Below are 16070 nucleotides of genomic sequence, written 5' to 3'. Positions count from 1 at the left end.
AAGAGCAGGGCTGGGACGGCGCTGGAGTCAGCCTGACCTCAGGGCACGTGCTCTAACCACTGAGACATCTGCAAACACATCTGGATTCCTAACCGCCCGCACCTCCCCCGCCTCCCCCAATAAAATGCCGTCACACCCTCCTCTACTGGTTAGGGTCACCACAAAGCCTGAAATAAATGCTTTCATTTGGGAACTCTTTGTCGGGAGAAGAACAGTTCTCATCATGCTGAATCTGTATGATATCAGGGCAGTCCTCCGTGGAAACTCCATCCAAGGAGGAAACACAGCGCCCTCACCAGGGACCCCAAAATCAATTGGAAACAAGAATAGGCCGGAAGCAAGACGGCCACGAATTTTTTAGAAAAACTGGGCTTCAAAATATTTGATGAGAGGTGCTCTTCAATACCTCTCCCTTTTCCCCTCTTCCTTTCTCTTCTTTTAAACAGCCAGCAGGTTGGGGTCATCAGGAAGTGGAATTTGTAGGAACGTGTCAGTCAGTCCACAGGCCGCCCTCACACAGACGCTGCAAAGGACCCCTCCATGAATATGAGCGTCATGGATGGAAGCTTCTCAAGCTGGCGACGCCCCGGCAGAGAGCACTTTTGAGAAGATGGGGCTGTGGAGAGTCCTGCAAAGTGCCCTGGGCACAGGCCAGGGGAACACTTGTGCAGCTGCCTGCAGTCAACCGAGGAATGAAGCAAGGTGCAAGTGCGTGTAGGAATAAGAATTGAAAAACTCCATGCATATTCGAGTGACCGTGAGAGTATGCTTTCCTCGGTGTGAAAACCAGTCAAGGCTACTGCTCCAGCTAGCATCAGACTAAATGGTTTTCTCCCCTCCTTTTTCCGCAAGTGGGGATAGTGTTTAATTTGCACTGACTAGCTGTGTGGCCCTGGGGAAATTACTTAACCTCTCTGAGTTTCGGATTCCTTATCTGTCAAATGGGGATCATGGGAGAACCCATCTCATAGGTTGCTATGAGCGTGAAATAAGGGAGAGCAGGTGAATTGCTTAGCACAGTGCTGTTCACGTCAGTGATTCCTCCTGCTGCTCTCCTGGTTTCTCTTCTTACAAAGCATCTTCTTCCGTCTTATCTACTCAAGGTTAGAGGTCGTCATCACTGTTTCCCACAATTATATAAGAAGCACCTTGTAAAATAAAGTCCCCATTCCATAGTTGTACACCCGTGTGCATAACAAACTTACTCAAAATGGCCAAAAGGTGGAAGCAACCCAAGTGGCCATGGATGGATGAACAGGTAAACAAAATGTGGTGAATCCATACAATGAAATATTCAACTGGAATGAACCATGAGGATATCATACTAAGTGAAATAAGATGGTCACAAAAGGACAAACAGTGTAAGATTCCATTTATATGAGGAACCTAGAATAGTCCAATTCACAGACACAGAATGCATGGTGGGAGGGGAGGAAGGAAGCAGGGGGTTTGATGTGATGGGCATAGAGTTTCAGTTTGGGAAGATGAACAAAGTTCTGAAGATGGATGGGGGTGATGGCTGCACAACAGTGTGAATAGATTTAATGCCACTGTGAACTGTACACTGAAACATGGTTAAGATGGTAAATTTTATGTGTATTTTACCATAATTTTGAAAATTAAAAGTTAAAAACAAACCCCAAAATGAAATACCTCCAAGGTTTCTCCGAGGTTTGGGGTGATAGAAATGGAGGAAAATGTTCTGAGAGCAGGTTGTGGTGATGGCTGCACAACTCCATCAATATATTCAAATTGATTGAATTGGACACTTCAAATGGGTGAAGTTTCTGTTATGTAAATTGTACTTCAGTGAAGCTGTTAAGAGCAAGCAAGCAAACAAACACATGCTGTGATCCGGAGGAAACTTTGGAGGATGAAGGAGCTGTTCACTGTCTTGATTGTGGCTATGGTTTCACAGGTGTACCCATATGTCAAAGCCCACCCACTTACAGACTTTAAACATGTGCTGTTTATTGCATGTCAATTATATCTTAATAAAGCTGTGTTTTAAAAAGGCAGAAGAGTATTCCATATATAACAAACTCCTTATAATATATTAAACTCCTTAGAATATATTAAACAATATAATTTATTAAACAATGCCCCCTTTGGATGGAAATTTAGGTTTCAAATTTTATGCCCCTATAAATAATATTTCAATAAATATCTTTGTAGGAAAAAAGAAGAAAAAAATGCAGATATTGTTTGCTGCTCCCCCTCTTCTTCTCCCCACGGGCAAGCCACAACGTCAGAATTTCCCAGGGAGGCGGCCTGGGAACCTGTAATTTTACTGAACATTCCTGAAAAATTCTTGGAATCAGACATGTTGGGGCACATTGAATCAAACTTCATGAACTTGGATTTTCAGGCTTGGGAGTGTGAAATCCCCTTTTCTTTGATCCCTAAAAAATTCTGTAAGTGTTCCATACAAATGATTCTAAATTTCGGTTTCCCTCCTATTGGCGGTGCATCAGAATCATCAGGGAGCTTGTGAGAATGCATATTCCCAGGCCCTACTCCCAGGGAGGATGTGTATGGTTGCCAGATTTCGCATAAATAAAGAAATGAATAAATCAATATATAATAAACTATAGGGTGTCCGTTAAATCTGAATTTCAGATAAACACCAAATAATTTTTTTAGCATAAGTGGTTCCTTGCAATAGTTGGGCCACACCTGTACATAACAATTATTTGTTGCTTATCTGAAATTCAGATTTAACTGGGTGTCCTGTATCTCATCTGGGAATCCTAAGTATGAGTCCTCAGGCCTGGGGTGAAGCCCAGATCTGCACTGTTGGTCTGCTCCCCACGTGCTTCTGACGAGGGGGATCCTTAGAACCCATGTTGAGAACCCCTGATCAGGTCAACACCTTCTATGTCAGGAGCCCCTCCTCAGGGCGCCCAGTGGATCCCAGTGCATCCCACAAGTGAGCACACTTTAATGTTGGTCCAAGGAGGAAAAGGGGGCTGAGAAGCAGCAGGAGAAAACTGTCCCAGGTTTTCAAAGCCAAACGTGGTGGATGCAGTGTCACGGGCCCTGCAGCCTGAGGGACGGTGCTCATCTTCTCTGAGTGAGTATTTAAGGCTGCCTAGTGGACCCACACCCCAGGATTCTGTCTAGATTCTCTAAACTTTATTTATTTATACCCAGCCTCGTCCCAGAAAGGACTTTAAGCCTCGGAGGTCTCAGTCCATGCAGGGTTCTTGGTGCTGGGGAGTGAGGTTAACACGCCGTCTCTCTGGGACACACACGACAGGTATTCATTGTGTGCTCACCACGAATGGGCATTATTCTGGGAGTTTTACAACGATAACCATCTCATTTAGCCCTCGAGATAAGCCTGCAAGGTCATTGCTGTCGTTGGCCCCATTTTGTAGATGAGGAAACCGAGGTTCCGAGGGGTCCAATGGTTTGTGCAAGAGCGCACCGAGTAGGCCAGTGGCAGAGCTGGGGTTCTGACCCAGGACTGTGTTGCTAACCAGCCCCCATCCTGCCTCCCTACTGAACCAGATACTTCTTGTCACTGAGCTTTGCTGGGCGAATTTTGGGTTACGTTCCGCTTAACCTGGGGCCATACTTTAGGTCCTGATCCCGGGAACATTTCTGATCCGGTGTGATAACAGCTGGCAGGCCTTGAGCGTCTACTCTGGCCAGAGACTTTGACTTTTTATACATAGATACTCTCTCAACGCCCTGCACCGCTGAGAAGACCCAGACCCAGGCATACAGAGAAGCCTGGCCGAGGTCACAAAGCTAGGAAGTTGCAGAGCACTGATCTGCCTAAAAAGGAAGCATCCATCTCTGCATCTTCAAAAGCACACACTTGCTTTCCACCTCCCCTCGCCAAGCTTCACTTTTCAGGAAAACGCTCTCGCTCCAGGCTGGTCGCTAGGCAACCCTTGCATGTAATTCCACGAAATGCCCAGAAGAGGGCGCGAGGACTCGCTCTCCCCGGGCACCCACGCGATGGGGCTGAACTTCGCAGAATCGCGAAAGCAAGAGTGACGCGCTCCAGACGAACTCCACCTGTGGCCGTACCCGAGCCCTAGGCTGCACGGAAGGTGACACAACACGGCACCTCTGCACCCCACCGGACCCCACCCCCGCAGGGGCCTGGACTCACCGAGGCTGGGTTTTCGATGACCAGTTCGTAGGTCAGCCCTCTGGACCCAAACCTCAGGATGTCTCCGGGTAGGAGCTTCACAGCCACGTTCTGAATGTGGCACTCATTGACGAACGTGCCGTTGCAGGAATTGAAGTCGTGGAGAACAAAGCTGCTTTCGGCCTCATTATATTCAATGAGTGCGTGATGGTTGTCGACGTCTGCAGACTGAAATGCAGAAGGGGGACAGTCAGAGCCAGCAATAACAGGAATAACAAGGAATAACTAGTGCCACTGACACTGGGGGCCCCAATGTGCTAACCACTTCATCTGGCTGGACAGTCACTGCAATCCTCATTTTAAGAGGAGGATGCTGAGGGTCAGAGAGGTTAAGTGACTTGCCTAAGGCCACACAGCTAGTGAGTGGAGGGTCACCAGACCCTGACAGCAGACCCAGAATAGATGCCCAGTTTTGGGGTAGGGCGTCAGGCAACACAGAGGCAAGAGGGAACTCGGGGGGAATTGGCCAGGAATTGGCCACTTGATAGTTCTCTGATCCCATGCAAGGATCCTTTTGGTTGTCCCGAGTGGCAAGACAGCAGAAATGGCCCAACACAAACCAGAAAGGTCAGTTGGCAAGTGACAACTGTCCATTTACTGCAAGTGTTAAAGTTAAGGGGAGGTTTTGTAATAATTGTTGTTTGTTCTATTCATTTTTAAAATAACATGCTTTTTGTAATAATGCAGAAAATGAGAACTAGAGAAAAACACAAAGAAGACATTAAAATCACTTAGACTCCCGTCCCCCAGAGGCAGGCACCGAGAACACGGTGGTTCACATCCTTCCAGTCTTTTCTCTATGCTTACAATCTTTTTAAAAAGTTTAAACACAGTTGAGCTCACACCACAAAACATAGTTTTATAACTACCTTTTAAAAGCCTTGGTGTACAATGAAGGTTTTTCCCATGTGCTTAATTATTACTGTTGCTTCTTAAAAGCTAATCAGAATTTATCTAACCAAAGATGATCTATTTTTCAATAGGGGCCCTGGTGTGACCACATTTCCCTCAAAAGAGAGAGACCCCAGACAGTGATTTGTCAGTGGCGTCAGAAACCTCCTGTGTAACCACTTTAATAAGAAGAATGAGCAAAACTCGGCACCAAGGAGGAAATATCACATCCCCCCCTGGCCCTGGCGCCCTGGACTATGGGCTGCAGGGCACGTGCGAAGTCCTCTGTCTTCTCAGGACACTGCCTATGAGCCATCCACTCCAGCCTGAGACTTTGCAAATATTTTCTAAGTCACTCTTCTCAGAGTGCCTCACCCAACGTTCATAGAGAGTACTTGGACTTAGAAATCTATACTAATGTCCCACAATATAATTATAACCTATAGCTTATATTAATAATAGCTTATAGTATATGAATAGATAATAATATAACTGCATATATTAGTAGAATATATTAATGACACATTATGTGTAATTACACAAATGCCAGGAAATTTGCTAAGTGCTTTACTGCATTATCCCGTTTCATCTTCACAATAATTCAAAGGGATACTTCCTCATTTCAAAAAAAATTTAATTTTTTATTGAAGTCTAGTTGATTTACAATGTTGTGTTAGTTTCAGGTGTACAGCAAAGTGATTCAGTTATACATATATATAATATCTATTCTTTTTCAGATTCTTTTCCATCACAGGTTACTGCAAGATATTGAATATAGTTCCCTGTGCTGTACAGTAGGTCTGATAGTTACTCATTTCTTAGATGAGGAAACTGAGGCATAGAACGATTAAGTGTGCCCACAGTCAGCCACTTTGACTCGCTTGGCTTGTTCCCAGGTTTGCCTGATTCAAATGACTGTGCCTTTACCCACTTTTCAAATTCCTACCAAACACTTTGGCACTTAAAATACTGAAACACAAGAAGAAAGCAGGAGTAGCTCTATTAATTTCAGGCAGAGCCAACTTCAGAGGAAGAAAAGTTATCAGGGATAAAGAGAGGCGATACATAGTGATAAAGGGGTCGATTCTCCAAGCAGACATAACAGTCCTTCATTGTATGTACCCAACAATAGAGCATCAAAGTATGGAAGGCAAAAACTGATAGGACTGCAAGGAGAAGCAGATGAATCCATCATGGTAGCTGGAGACCTCAACAGCCCTCTGTCAGTGACGGGCAGACCCACCAGGCAGAAAATTAGGAAGAATGAAGTTGAACTGAATAGCACTACCATCATCTGGATCTAACTGGCAACCACACAGCTTCATCCCACAGCAACAAAACACACATCCTTCTCAAGCTCCCATGGAACATTCATGAAGCAGACCACATTCCAGGCCACAAAATATACCTCAACAAATGTAAAAGAATAGAAATTATGCAAAGTACGTTTTCAGAACACAATGGAATTAGGCTAGAAACCAATACCAGAAAGACAGCTGGAAAATCCCCAAATATTTGGAGATTAAACAACACACCTCTAAATAACAGATGGGTCAAGGAGGGAGTCTCATGGGAAATAAAAATTTATTTTGAGCTAAATGAAAATGAAAATACAACCTATGAAAATTTGCAAGATGCAGTGAAAGCAGTGCTTGGAGGGAAGTTTATGGCATTGAAGGCATACATTTGAAAAGATCTAAGCTTCCACCTTATGAAACTAGAGAAAGAAGAGCAATATAAGCCTACCACAAGCACAAGAAAAGAAGCAATGAATGAAATAAAAAGCAGGAAAACAATAGAGAAAAGTCAGCAAAATAAAGAGCTGTTTGGTTTTTTTTTTTTTGTAAAGATCAATAAAATTGACAAACCTCTAGCAGGATAACCAAGAAAAAAAGAGAGAAGATACAAATTACTCAAATCAGAAATGAAAGCGATGGCATCACTACTGATCTCATGGACACTGAAGGGATAATAAAGGAATATTATGAATAATTCTATGCCCACAGATTTTATAAGTTAATGAAGTGGACCATTTCCTTGAAAGACACAATCTACTGAAACTCACACAAGGAGAAATAAATACTCTGAATAGACTCATATCTAGTAAAGAATTTGAATCAATAATGAATAACCTTCCAAAATGGAAAGCACCAGGCCTGGATGGGTTCACTGGTCAATTCTATCAAACATTAAGGAAAGAATGATATCAGTTCTAAATAATCTCTTCCAGAAAATAGAAGAAGAGAGAACACTTCCCAGCTCATTCTGTGAGGCCAAGCTTATTCTAATAGCAAAACCAGATAAAGATATTGCAAAACAGGAAAATTGCAGACCAATACCTCCCATGAACATAGATGCAAAATCCTCAACAAAATATTAGCAAATTGAATCCAGTGATGTATAAAAAGACTTCTACACCACAGTCAAGTGGGATTTATTCCAGGTATGCAAGGCTGGTTCAACATTTGGAAATCAATTAATGTAATCCATCACATCAACAGCGTAGAGAAGAGAAATCGCATTATCATAACAGTAGATGCAAAAAGAGCATTTGACAAAATTAAACACCATCCATGATAAACTAACAAACCACCAAACCACCACAACAACTCTTGGCCAATTAGGGATGGAGGGGAACTTCCTCAACCTGATAAAGTACATCTATAAAAACCCTAAAGCTAACGTCATATTTAATGGTGAGAACCTAGAAACTTTCCAATTAAGATCAGGAATAAGGTGAAGATGTCCCCTTTCACCACTCATTTTCAACATTGTACTGTATGTCCTAGCTAATGCAACAAGGCAAGAAAAGAGAATAAAAGATAGATTGGGAAGGAAAAAGAAATCTTCTTTGGTGAGGTGTTTGTTCAGATCTTTTGCCCATTTTGCAGATGGCATGATTGTCTATGCAGAAAATCCCAAAGAACCGACAGAAAGCCCTCCTGGAACTAATGAGCAATTGTACCCAGGTTGCAGAATACATGATTAATATACAAAAGTCAATTGCTTTCCTATATACCAACAATGAACAAGTGGAATATGAAATTAAAAACACAACATCATTTACATTAGCACCAAAAAAAAAATGAATTACCTAGGAATAAATCTCACAAAATACTTAGCTATATGAAGAGGTATATGAAGAAAACTACAAAATGTTGATGAAAGAAATCAAAGTAGTCTAAATAAATGAAGAGATATTTCATGTTTATTTGAAATTCCTTAATGATATATGATGTTTAACATCTTTTCATATGCTTATTTGACATCTGTTGATTTTCTTTGGTGAGGTGTCTGTTGAGCTCTTTTGCCCATTTTTAAGTTGGGTTGTTTGGTTTCTTATTGTTGATTTTTAAGACTCATTTATATTGTTTATTTATTTATTTTATTGAAATGTAGTCGATTTACAATGTTGTATTAATTTCTGCTGTACAGCAAAGTGATTCAGTTATACATATATATACATTCTTTTTAAAATATTCTTTTCCATTATGGTTTATCACAGGATACTGAATATAGTTCCCTGTGCTGTACAGTAGGACCTTGTTGTTTCTCCATCCTGGAGGTAACAGCTCACATCTGCTAACCTCAACCCCCCACTCCATCTCTCCCTCAACCCCCTCCCCCTTGGCAACCACAGTCTGTTCTCTATATCCATGAAGACTCATTTATTTTGGATACATGCTTACAGCATCTTTATTCATAACTGCCAAAAACTGGAAGCAACCAAGATGTCCTTTAAAAGGTAAATGGATAGACAAATTGTGGTACATCCATACAATGAAATACTAGTGATAAAAATAAATGAGTTATCAAATAACAAAAAAGACATGGAGGAATCTTAAATGCATATTGCTTAGTGAAAGAACCTAGTCTGAAAAGGTTACATACTGTATGATTCCACGTGTATGAAATTCTGGAAAAAGTAAAACTATAAGGAGAGTAAAAGATCAGTGCTTGCCAGGGGCACAGGGGCTCTGGGGCTCAGGATGAAGAGGAGGGGCACAGGGGATTTCAGGGCAGTGAAAATATTTTTTATGATACTGTAATGGTGGATACTTGTCACTATACATTTGTCAAAAAGAAAGAACGTACAACGCAAAGAGTGAACCCTAATGTAAACTATGGACTTAGTTAATAATAGCATATCAATATTGGTTCATCAGTTGTAACGAATGTACCGCACTAATGCATGAGGTTAATAATAGGGGAAACTGTGTGTATTGGAGGGGTGGATATATGGGAACTCTCTGTATTCTCTGCTAAAATTCCTGTAAACCTAAAACTGTTCAAAAAAATAAAGTATTAAAAAAAATGAAAACACATTAGCTCTTTGGAAAATGTCACCCACATCATCTTCATCACCATTGCCATTGATCTTTGTGTCCTTTGAACCTTTGATAACCCACGAATGAGAGAAATTCTGTCTGTGACATTTTGCTTGTCTCTTGCCAGGCTTCACTGCGTTCAGTTCCTCAAAAACTGTCAGGCCATTATTAAGAACTCAAAGCAAGCAGGAAGTTTTCAATGACTCCACAAAGTTGGGTGAGCCTCTACCACATGTTAGGCCAGGAGACAGCCTCCTAGTTCGGCCCTATAATATCACTCGCTCCCTTTACTTGGAAAATTGCTAAATGCTGCTCCTGGACAGACGCCCTGCTGCTCATACAGACTGAGTCTGTAAGCCCCAGCCTACTGAGCTGTCCCACTATGAGATGAACTGTTATTTATTTATTATTATTTTTATCATTATCCTTATCGTCCTCTAACATATTTTGAGGGCTTCCTGTGAACTGGGCCCTGCTGAAGCATTTTGTGTGCATTTTTATCATTTAATCTGCATGACGGCCCTAAACAGGGACTCTAGTGTTATCTCCACCTTAGAGATGAAGAAGCTGAGACTCAAAGGCTGAAGTGAGAGGACAGCATCACCTTGATCCCAAACCCAGACAAGGACACGACAGGACAACCACAGACCAGTATCTCTTGTGAACACTGACGCCACAGTCCTCAACCAAACAGGAGGAAACCGAATTCAACAGCACGGTAAAAGGATCATACACTATGACCAAGTGGGATTTGTTCTTGGAATGCAGACCTGATGGTTCAACATATGAAAATTAATCCACGTAATACATCACATTAACAGAAAGAAGGAAAAAAATGATCATCTCGATGGATGTACAAAAAGCATTTGACAAAATGCAACACTCTTTCATGATAAAAGCACTCAACAAACAGGGAATAGAGGGAAATTACCTCAACATAATAAAGGTCAAATATGAAAGGCCCACAGGTAGCATCATACTCAAAGGTGAAAGACTGAAAGCTTTTCCTCTAAGATCAAGAAGAAGATAAGGATACCTGCTTTTGCCACTTCTATTCAACAAAGTACTGGAAGTCATAGCCAGAGCAATTAGGCAAGAAAAAGAAATAAAGACATCCAAATTCGAAAGGAAGAAGTCAAATTATCTCTGGTCACAGGCAACATGATCTTACATGTACAAAATCCTAAAGAGTCCATGAAAAACCACAACCCTCTTAGAACTAAAAAATACCATTCACTAGCAAAATCGTAGGACACAAAATCAACACACAAACATCAGTTGTGTTTCTATATGCTCACAATGAACAATCTGAAAAGGAAGTTAAGAAAATAATTTCATTTACAATAGCATCAAAATGAATAACATATTTTGGGATAAATTTAACCAAGGTGGTAAAAGATGTGTACACTGAAAACTACAAAGTGCTGCTGAAAGAAATGAAAGACACAAATAAATGGAAAGACACCCTGTATTCGTGGGTTGGAAGACTTAATATTGTTAAGATGTCATTACTACACAGCAGGATCTACAGATTCAAAATCCCAACAGCAGTTTTTGCAGAAATAGAAAAATCCATCCTAAAATTCATATGGAATCTCAGTGGACCCCAAATAGCCAAAATACTCTTGAGAAAGAAAAGCAAAGCTGGAGGTCTCACACTTCCTGATTTCAAAACTTACTGCATACAAAGGTACAGTAATCAAAACAGTGTGATACTGACATAAGGTCAGGCACATAGGCCAATAGAATAGAATAGAGAGCACAGAAATAAAAGTTTGCATATATGGTCCAGTGATTTTTGACAAGGGTGCCAAGATTATTCAATGGGGAAAGAACAGTATTTTCAACAAATGATGCTGGGAAAGACTGCAAAAGAATTAGGTTGAACTCTTACCTTACACCATGTATAAAAATTAACTCAAAGTGGATCAAAGACTTAAACAGAGTCTAAAACTATAAAACTTTTAGAGGAAAGCACAGGAGGAAAGCTTTATGACATTGGATTTGGCAATGCATCATTGGATATGATACCAAAAGCATAGGCAGCAAAAGTAAAAATAGATAAATTCAACTATATCAAAAATTAAAACTTCTGTGAATCAAAGGACACAATAAACAGGGTGAAAGGCCATCTAGAGAATGTGAGAAAATAGTTGCAAAACACAAATCTGAAAAAGGGTTAATATGAAGAATATATAGAGAACTATAACTCAACAACAACAAAAAAGAACCCCCAAATAGCCTGATCAAATATGGGCAAAGAACTGGAATAGACATTTCTCCAAAGAAGATATATAAATGTCCAACAAGCATATAAAGATGCTCAACATTACTAGTCATTAGGGAAATTCAAATCAAAACCACAGTGAGATACCACCTCATACCCATTAGGGTGGCTACTATCAAAAACAAACAAACAGCAACAGAAAATAACAAGTGTTGGCAAGGATGTAGAGTAGGGGAACACTTATGCACCGCTGAGAATGTAAAATGGTGCAGCTGATATGGAAAACAGTAGAGCGGCTTCTCAAACAATTTAGAATAAAAATATCATATGATCCAGCAAGTCCACTTCTGGGTATATACCCCAAAGAATTGAAAGCAGGAACTTAAAGAGTTATTTGTACACTCATGTTTATAGTAGCATTATTCACAATTGCCAAAAGGTGGAAGCCACCCAAGTGCCCACTGACTGATGATTGGATAAGCAAAATGTGGTCCATCCATACAGTGGAATATTATTCAGTGTAGGAGGAAGGAAATTCTGACACATGCTACAACATGGATGAACCGTGAGGACATGATGTGAAATAAGTGTCACAAAAAAGCAAATTTTGTATGATTCCACTATGTGAGGTACATAAAGTAGTCAAGCTCATAGAAACAAAATAGAACGGGGGTTGCCAGGAGCTGGGGAAGGGGAAACGGGGAATTGTTGTTTAATGGGTACAGTTTCAGTTTTGCAAGATGAAAAATTCTGAGGCTGGTTGCACAACAATGTGAATAACTTACAACTACTGATCTGTACACTTAAAAGTGGTTAAGACGGTAAACTTTATAGGTATTTTACCACGATTTAAAAAATGGCTAAGATGAAGGGACTCACTCAACATCAGGATGCTGGCCCAGGGCAATGTCAGGGTTTGAACCCAAGTCTAATTCCAAAACGTGTACCTTTGATTTGTACCCTGTGATTTTCAGAGTAGAGAGTGATTTAATAATGAGAGAGGAGACAGGCAGGACCTAATATACAAAACAAGTGCATTTTTTAAGGCTCCTGCATTGAAAATGTTTAAAAAGTATATAGTGAGTCCATAAAATATTGAGACGTTTAAACTTCTATTAACAATGACCATCTGCTCTGATGACCCCTGTGCTTTAAGGAAGCCTCCTCGGGAAGCTGACTTAGTTATGACATGGCCCTGAGGTTCACTGACATTGTCGCTGAGGTTCGACGTGTACCTGGAACCGTCCTTTGGAGCTAGGTTTCAACCTTGCATCACCTGGCACTGGGAAGCCCCATCTCAGACCATAACCTCCCACTCCCGGCCTTCCTTATCCTCTGTCTCGTCCTCTCCTTGAGTCACGTAGCCTTTGCTCCCTGTTTGCTCCCTATGGGTAATGCCCTATGCTCAACCAGCCTGGGCCCTGCTCAAGCTCACCAGCTCCTTCAAGTCCATCCCGGCCCCCAAACCCTCCTGCCACCCTCACACTTCTGTCCTGAGGCTGGCCCAGTGCCCTTTGGGCCCCCCAGCCAGCAGGTCCCTGCTCTCAGGCTTTTCATTCTACTTTGACAACAGCCTCCTAGGTCTTCACCTCCTGCACCTGCCTGCATCCTCCATCTGCTTCTCCCGACCCTCCTCCATCCCTTTACACGGCGCCCTCTGCCCAGCAGGCCCACCTGTGCGGCTACATCCATGGGCTGATGGGCTCCTTGTGTCTGGTTTCTGGTTGGGTTTGGCCAATGGGGGGGTTAGAGATCAGAGCAGGGAGGAGAGAGCTTGGGGTACTTACTCCCCTGGCTTCCATTCTCTGGGGCCACACAGCTTCCCTCAGAGGACTCTACCCAGCCCTCGGGGTCTCCGTGTCCCAGGAAATGCCCCTGCCCCTCACCCCTCAGCTCTGGGGGTGGGAACAGTCCTCACTCATACTAGCTCTGGGCCCTGCACTATCCTTTGTGGTTTCTCTGAGCCCTGCCCACTCCCTGTGGAGTCCCTTCAGGAAACTCCCCTCCATCACTCCACACCCCTGTGAATGTGCCTTCAGCTCCCTGCCAGGACCTGGACTTCCCAGGCTTGGAGAAGCTCCTAGATGGGACCTTCAAGGCTTCTCTTAGCTGCCAAGGGCCTCCGGGTGGTCCTGCCTTCATCCCACCCTGGTCTGGTCCCTCTCCTCAACCATCTCCTCTTCTGCATCCTCACCTTGACAGTGTAACTTCCGTCTAACCTGTGAACGTGCTCACCACCCCTCGGCCTGGAAACGCCGCCCCTTCCCCCTTCCTTTCCTTTATTGTCAAATGGCTTCAAGAGGTTCCTCTCCCGCTGGGTCCTCAACCCACTGCCATTGCCCTCGGGGGCCTCCTCGGGCTCTCGGCCTCCCTGTGACATGTGACACAGTTGTCAGAGAGAGGCACGTGGCCTGGTGGTTCAGGGGTTGGGGGAGCAGGGCAACGTGGTGGTTATTAGACTGGGCTCGAGTCCAGCTCTCCTACTTCCTAGCAGGGTGACCTTGGGCAAGTGATACCTCAGCTTCCTCATCTGTAAGGTAACAAAAGGACAGTCTTATAAGCTACTGGTGACGTATAAATGATATAATACATACTAAAGCACTTAGAAGAGAACATAGGGCAAATGGGAAATGTTCTCTATTATGAGCAAGAGGATGGGCTCTGGAGTTAGAAAGCCTTGAGTTCAAGTCCCACCTCTGCTACCTTCCAGCTGTGCAGCCTGGGGCATGGTTCTTTGCTTCTCTTTGGTTGCTCCCTGAGCAGCAAAAATGAGTTTGATAAGCTGGGCTTCGTAGAATTGACAAAAGGTACTGCTTGGTGACATGTTCTAAGGAGTGGGATAACATTTTTGAAATTAACTTGTGTGTGTGTGTTTGTGTGTGTGTGTGTGTGTTTTATCTATTTCTTTTAACCTTTTGGTTCTAGGCTATCCCATCCCCCAGCCCCATCCCCCCACTGCCTCCAGAAAGGGATGTAGTGCAGAAATAGTAAAAAAAAAAAATGGGGTTTTCAAAAGAATAAGGATATGAGGAAACGGCCAGGCGCTGGTGAGACGATGTGTCTGGGATTGGAAGGAAAGAAGAAGCTTCTCTGCTTCCCCATCAGCTGGATCCTTCCTCCCCGGTCTCCCCGGGAGAGCCCTGTGGACCGGCAAGGCCTCAGGAGAGGCTGGTCCTGAAATCAGACTGCCCGAGCGTGGTGCCCAGTGCCCCAGCCTCCCTCTGTGACCTCAGGCAGGATACTCGGCCTATCTGTGCCTCAACACCCTCATCTGTAATGTGGGGCAAACAACACTAACCTCCTAAGGATGAAATGAGTTAATACACTCGAGAGTGCCCAGAACAGTACCTGGCACAAAGCAAGCTGTCTCTGTGATGAATACCCTCAGCCTGGCAGCAGCTATCTGGCTCCCTCACCTCTCTGACTGCTTCCAGGTCTCCACGCCGGGCTCCTCTCCCCTCAGATGTCCGTTTCCTCCGCACTCTGTCCATGGGCTGGGGCCACTGTACCACCCCCTCGATTCGCAGGTGTGTATTTCCAACCCCTGGTTCATCTCCAGGCCCCAAACTGCCTGGCTCCTTCCGGGATGTTGAGGTGCTCACTCAACCCGTCCTGCTTCCTGCCCTCTTGGTAACGGGATTATCACCTGCCAGCTCATCCAGCCATCCTTCTCCGTGGCCTGTGGCATTGATCCTACTGATTCTTCCAGAAAGCTCTCAGACCAGTCCCAAAGCAACGGTCCAGTCAGGTGGTAGTATTAATGTGGTGGGCAGAATGGTCTCCCAAAGATGCCCATGCCCTGATCCCCAGAACCTGGGAATATGCTCCATGAGGTGGCCAAAGGGACTGTGCCGATGTCAAGGTTACTAATCAGTGCTCTTAAAAGAGGGAGACTAAGGACTTCCCTGGTGTTGCAGTGGTTAAGAATCCGCCTGCCAATGCAGGGGACACGGGTTCGAGCCCTGGTCCGGGTAGATCCCACATGCCATGGAGCAACGAAGCCCGTGTGCCACAACTACCGAGCCTTCGCTCCAGACCCCACGAGCCACAACTACTGAATCTGCGTGCCTAGAGCCCGTGCTCCACAACAAGAGAAGCCACTGCAATGAGAAGCCCGTGCACCGTAACAAAGAGTAACCCTCGCTCGCTGCAACTAGTGAAAGCCTGTGCTCAGCAACGAAGACCAAACCCAGCCAAAAACTTTTAAAAATTTTTTTAAAAAGTGGGAGACTATCCTGGGTTATCCAGGTGGGACTAATTGAACTCCACCAGTCCTTATAAGCAGAGAACTTACTCTGGCTTGGAGAGATAAGTGGTGTTTCTTGCTGTGCCCCCACTTAACAGCCCCAATGCTCCTCTTCCTGGGAAAGCACCAGGTCAACGTTTCCCCTATACCCAAATCCCCCGCTAGATGGCACCACCTCAGTCTGTTGCATGAATGAGGATCAGGAGAACATTG

The 16070-nt window shown here is 43.6% G+C and overlaps 2 protein-coding genes across 2 annotated transcripts in view; both read right to left on the bottom strand.

Annotated features, from left to right (window-relative positions):
• The window catches only part of LOC308609790 (forkhead-associated domain-containing protein 1-like), a gene marked incomplete at its 3' end in the record, with an annotated part of 332609 nt that overhangs the window by 162305 nt on the left and 154234 nt on the right, over positions 1–16070 (bottom strand).
• Positions 1–16070, bottom strand: part of LOC308609806 (forkhead-associated domain-containing protein 1-like) — a gene marked incomplete at its 3' end in the record, with an annotated part of 90888 nt that overhangs the window by 66545 nt on the left and 8273 nt on the right. The window contains exon 2 of the mRNA XM_081259107.1: positions 4127–4333. Within this exon, the coding sequence (XP_081115233.1) occupies positions 4127–4333 (207 nt within the window). The remainder of the gene's footprint in view (positions 1–4126; positions 4334–16070) is intronic.

This window comes from Mesoplodon bidens (assembly GCF_964165515.1).
Source record: "Mesoplodon bidens genome assembly, contig: HAP1_SCAFFOLD_103, whole genome shotgun sequence".
Lineage (NCBI taxonomy): Eukaryota > Metazoa > Chordata > Mammalia > Artiodactyla > Ziphiidae > Mesoplodon > Mesoplodon bidens.
This window is presented reverse-complemented; position numbering and strand designations above follow the sequence as displayed.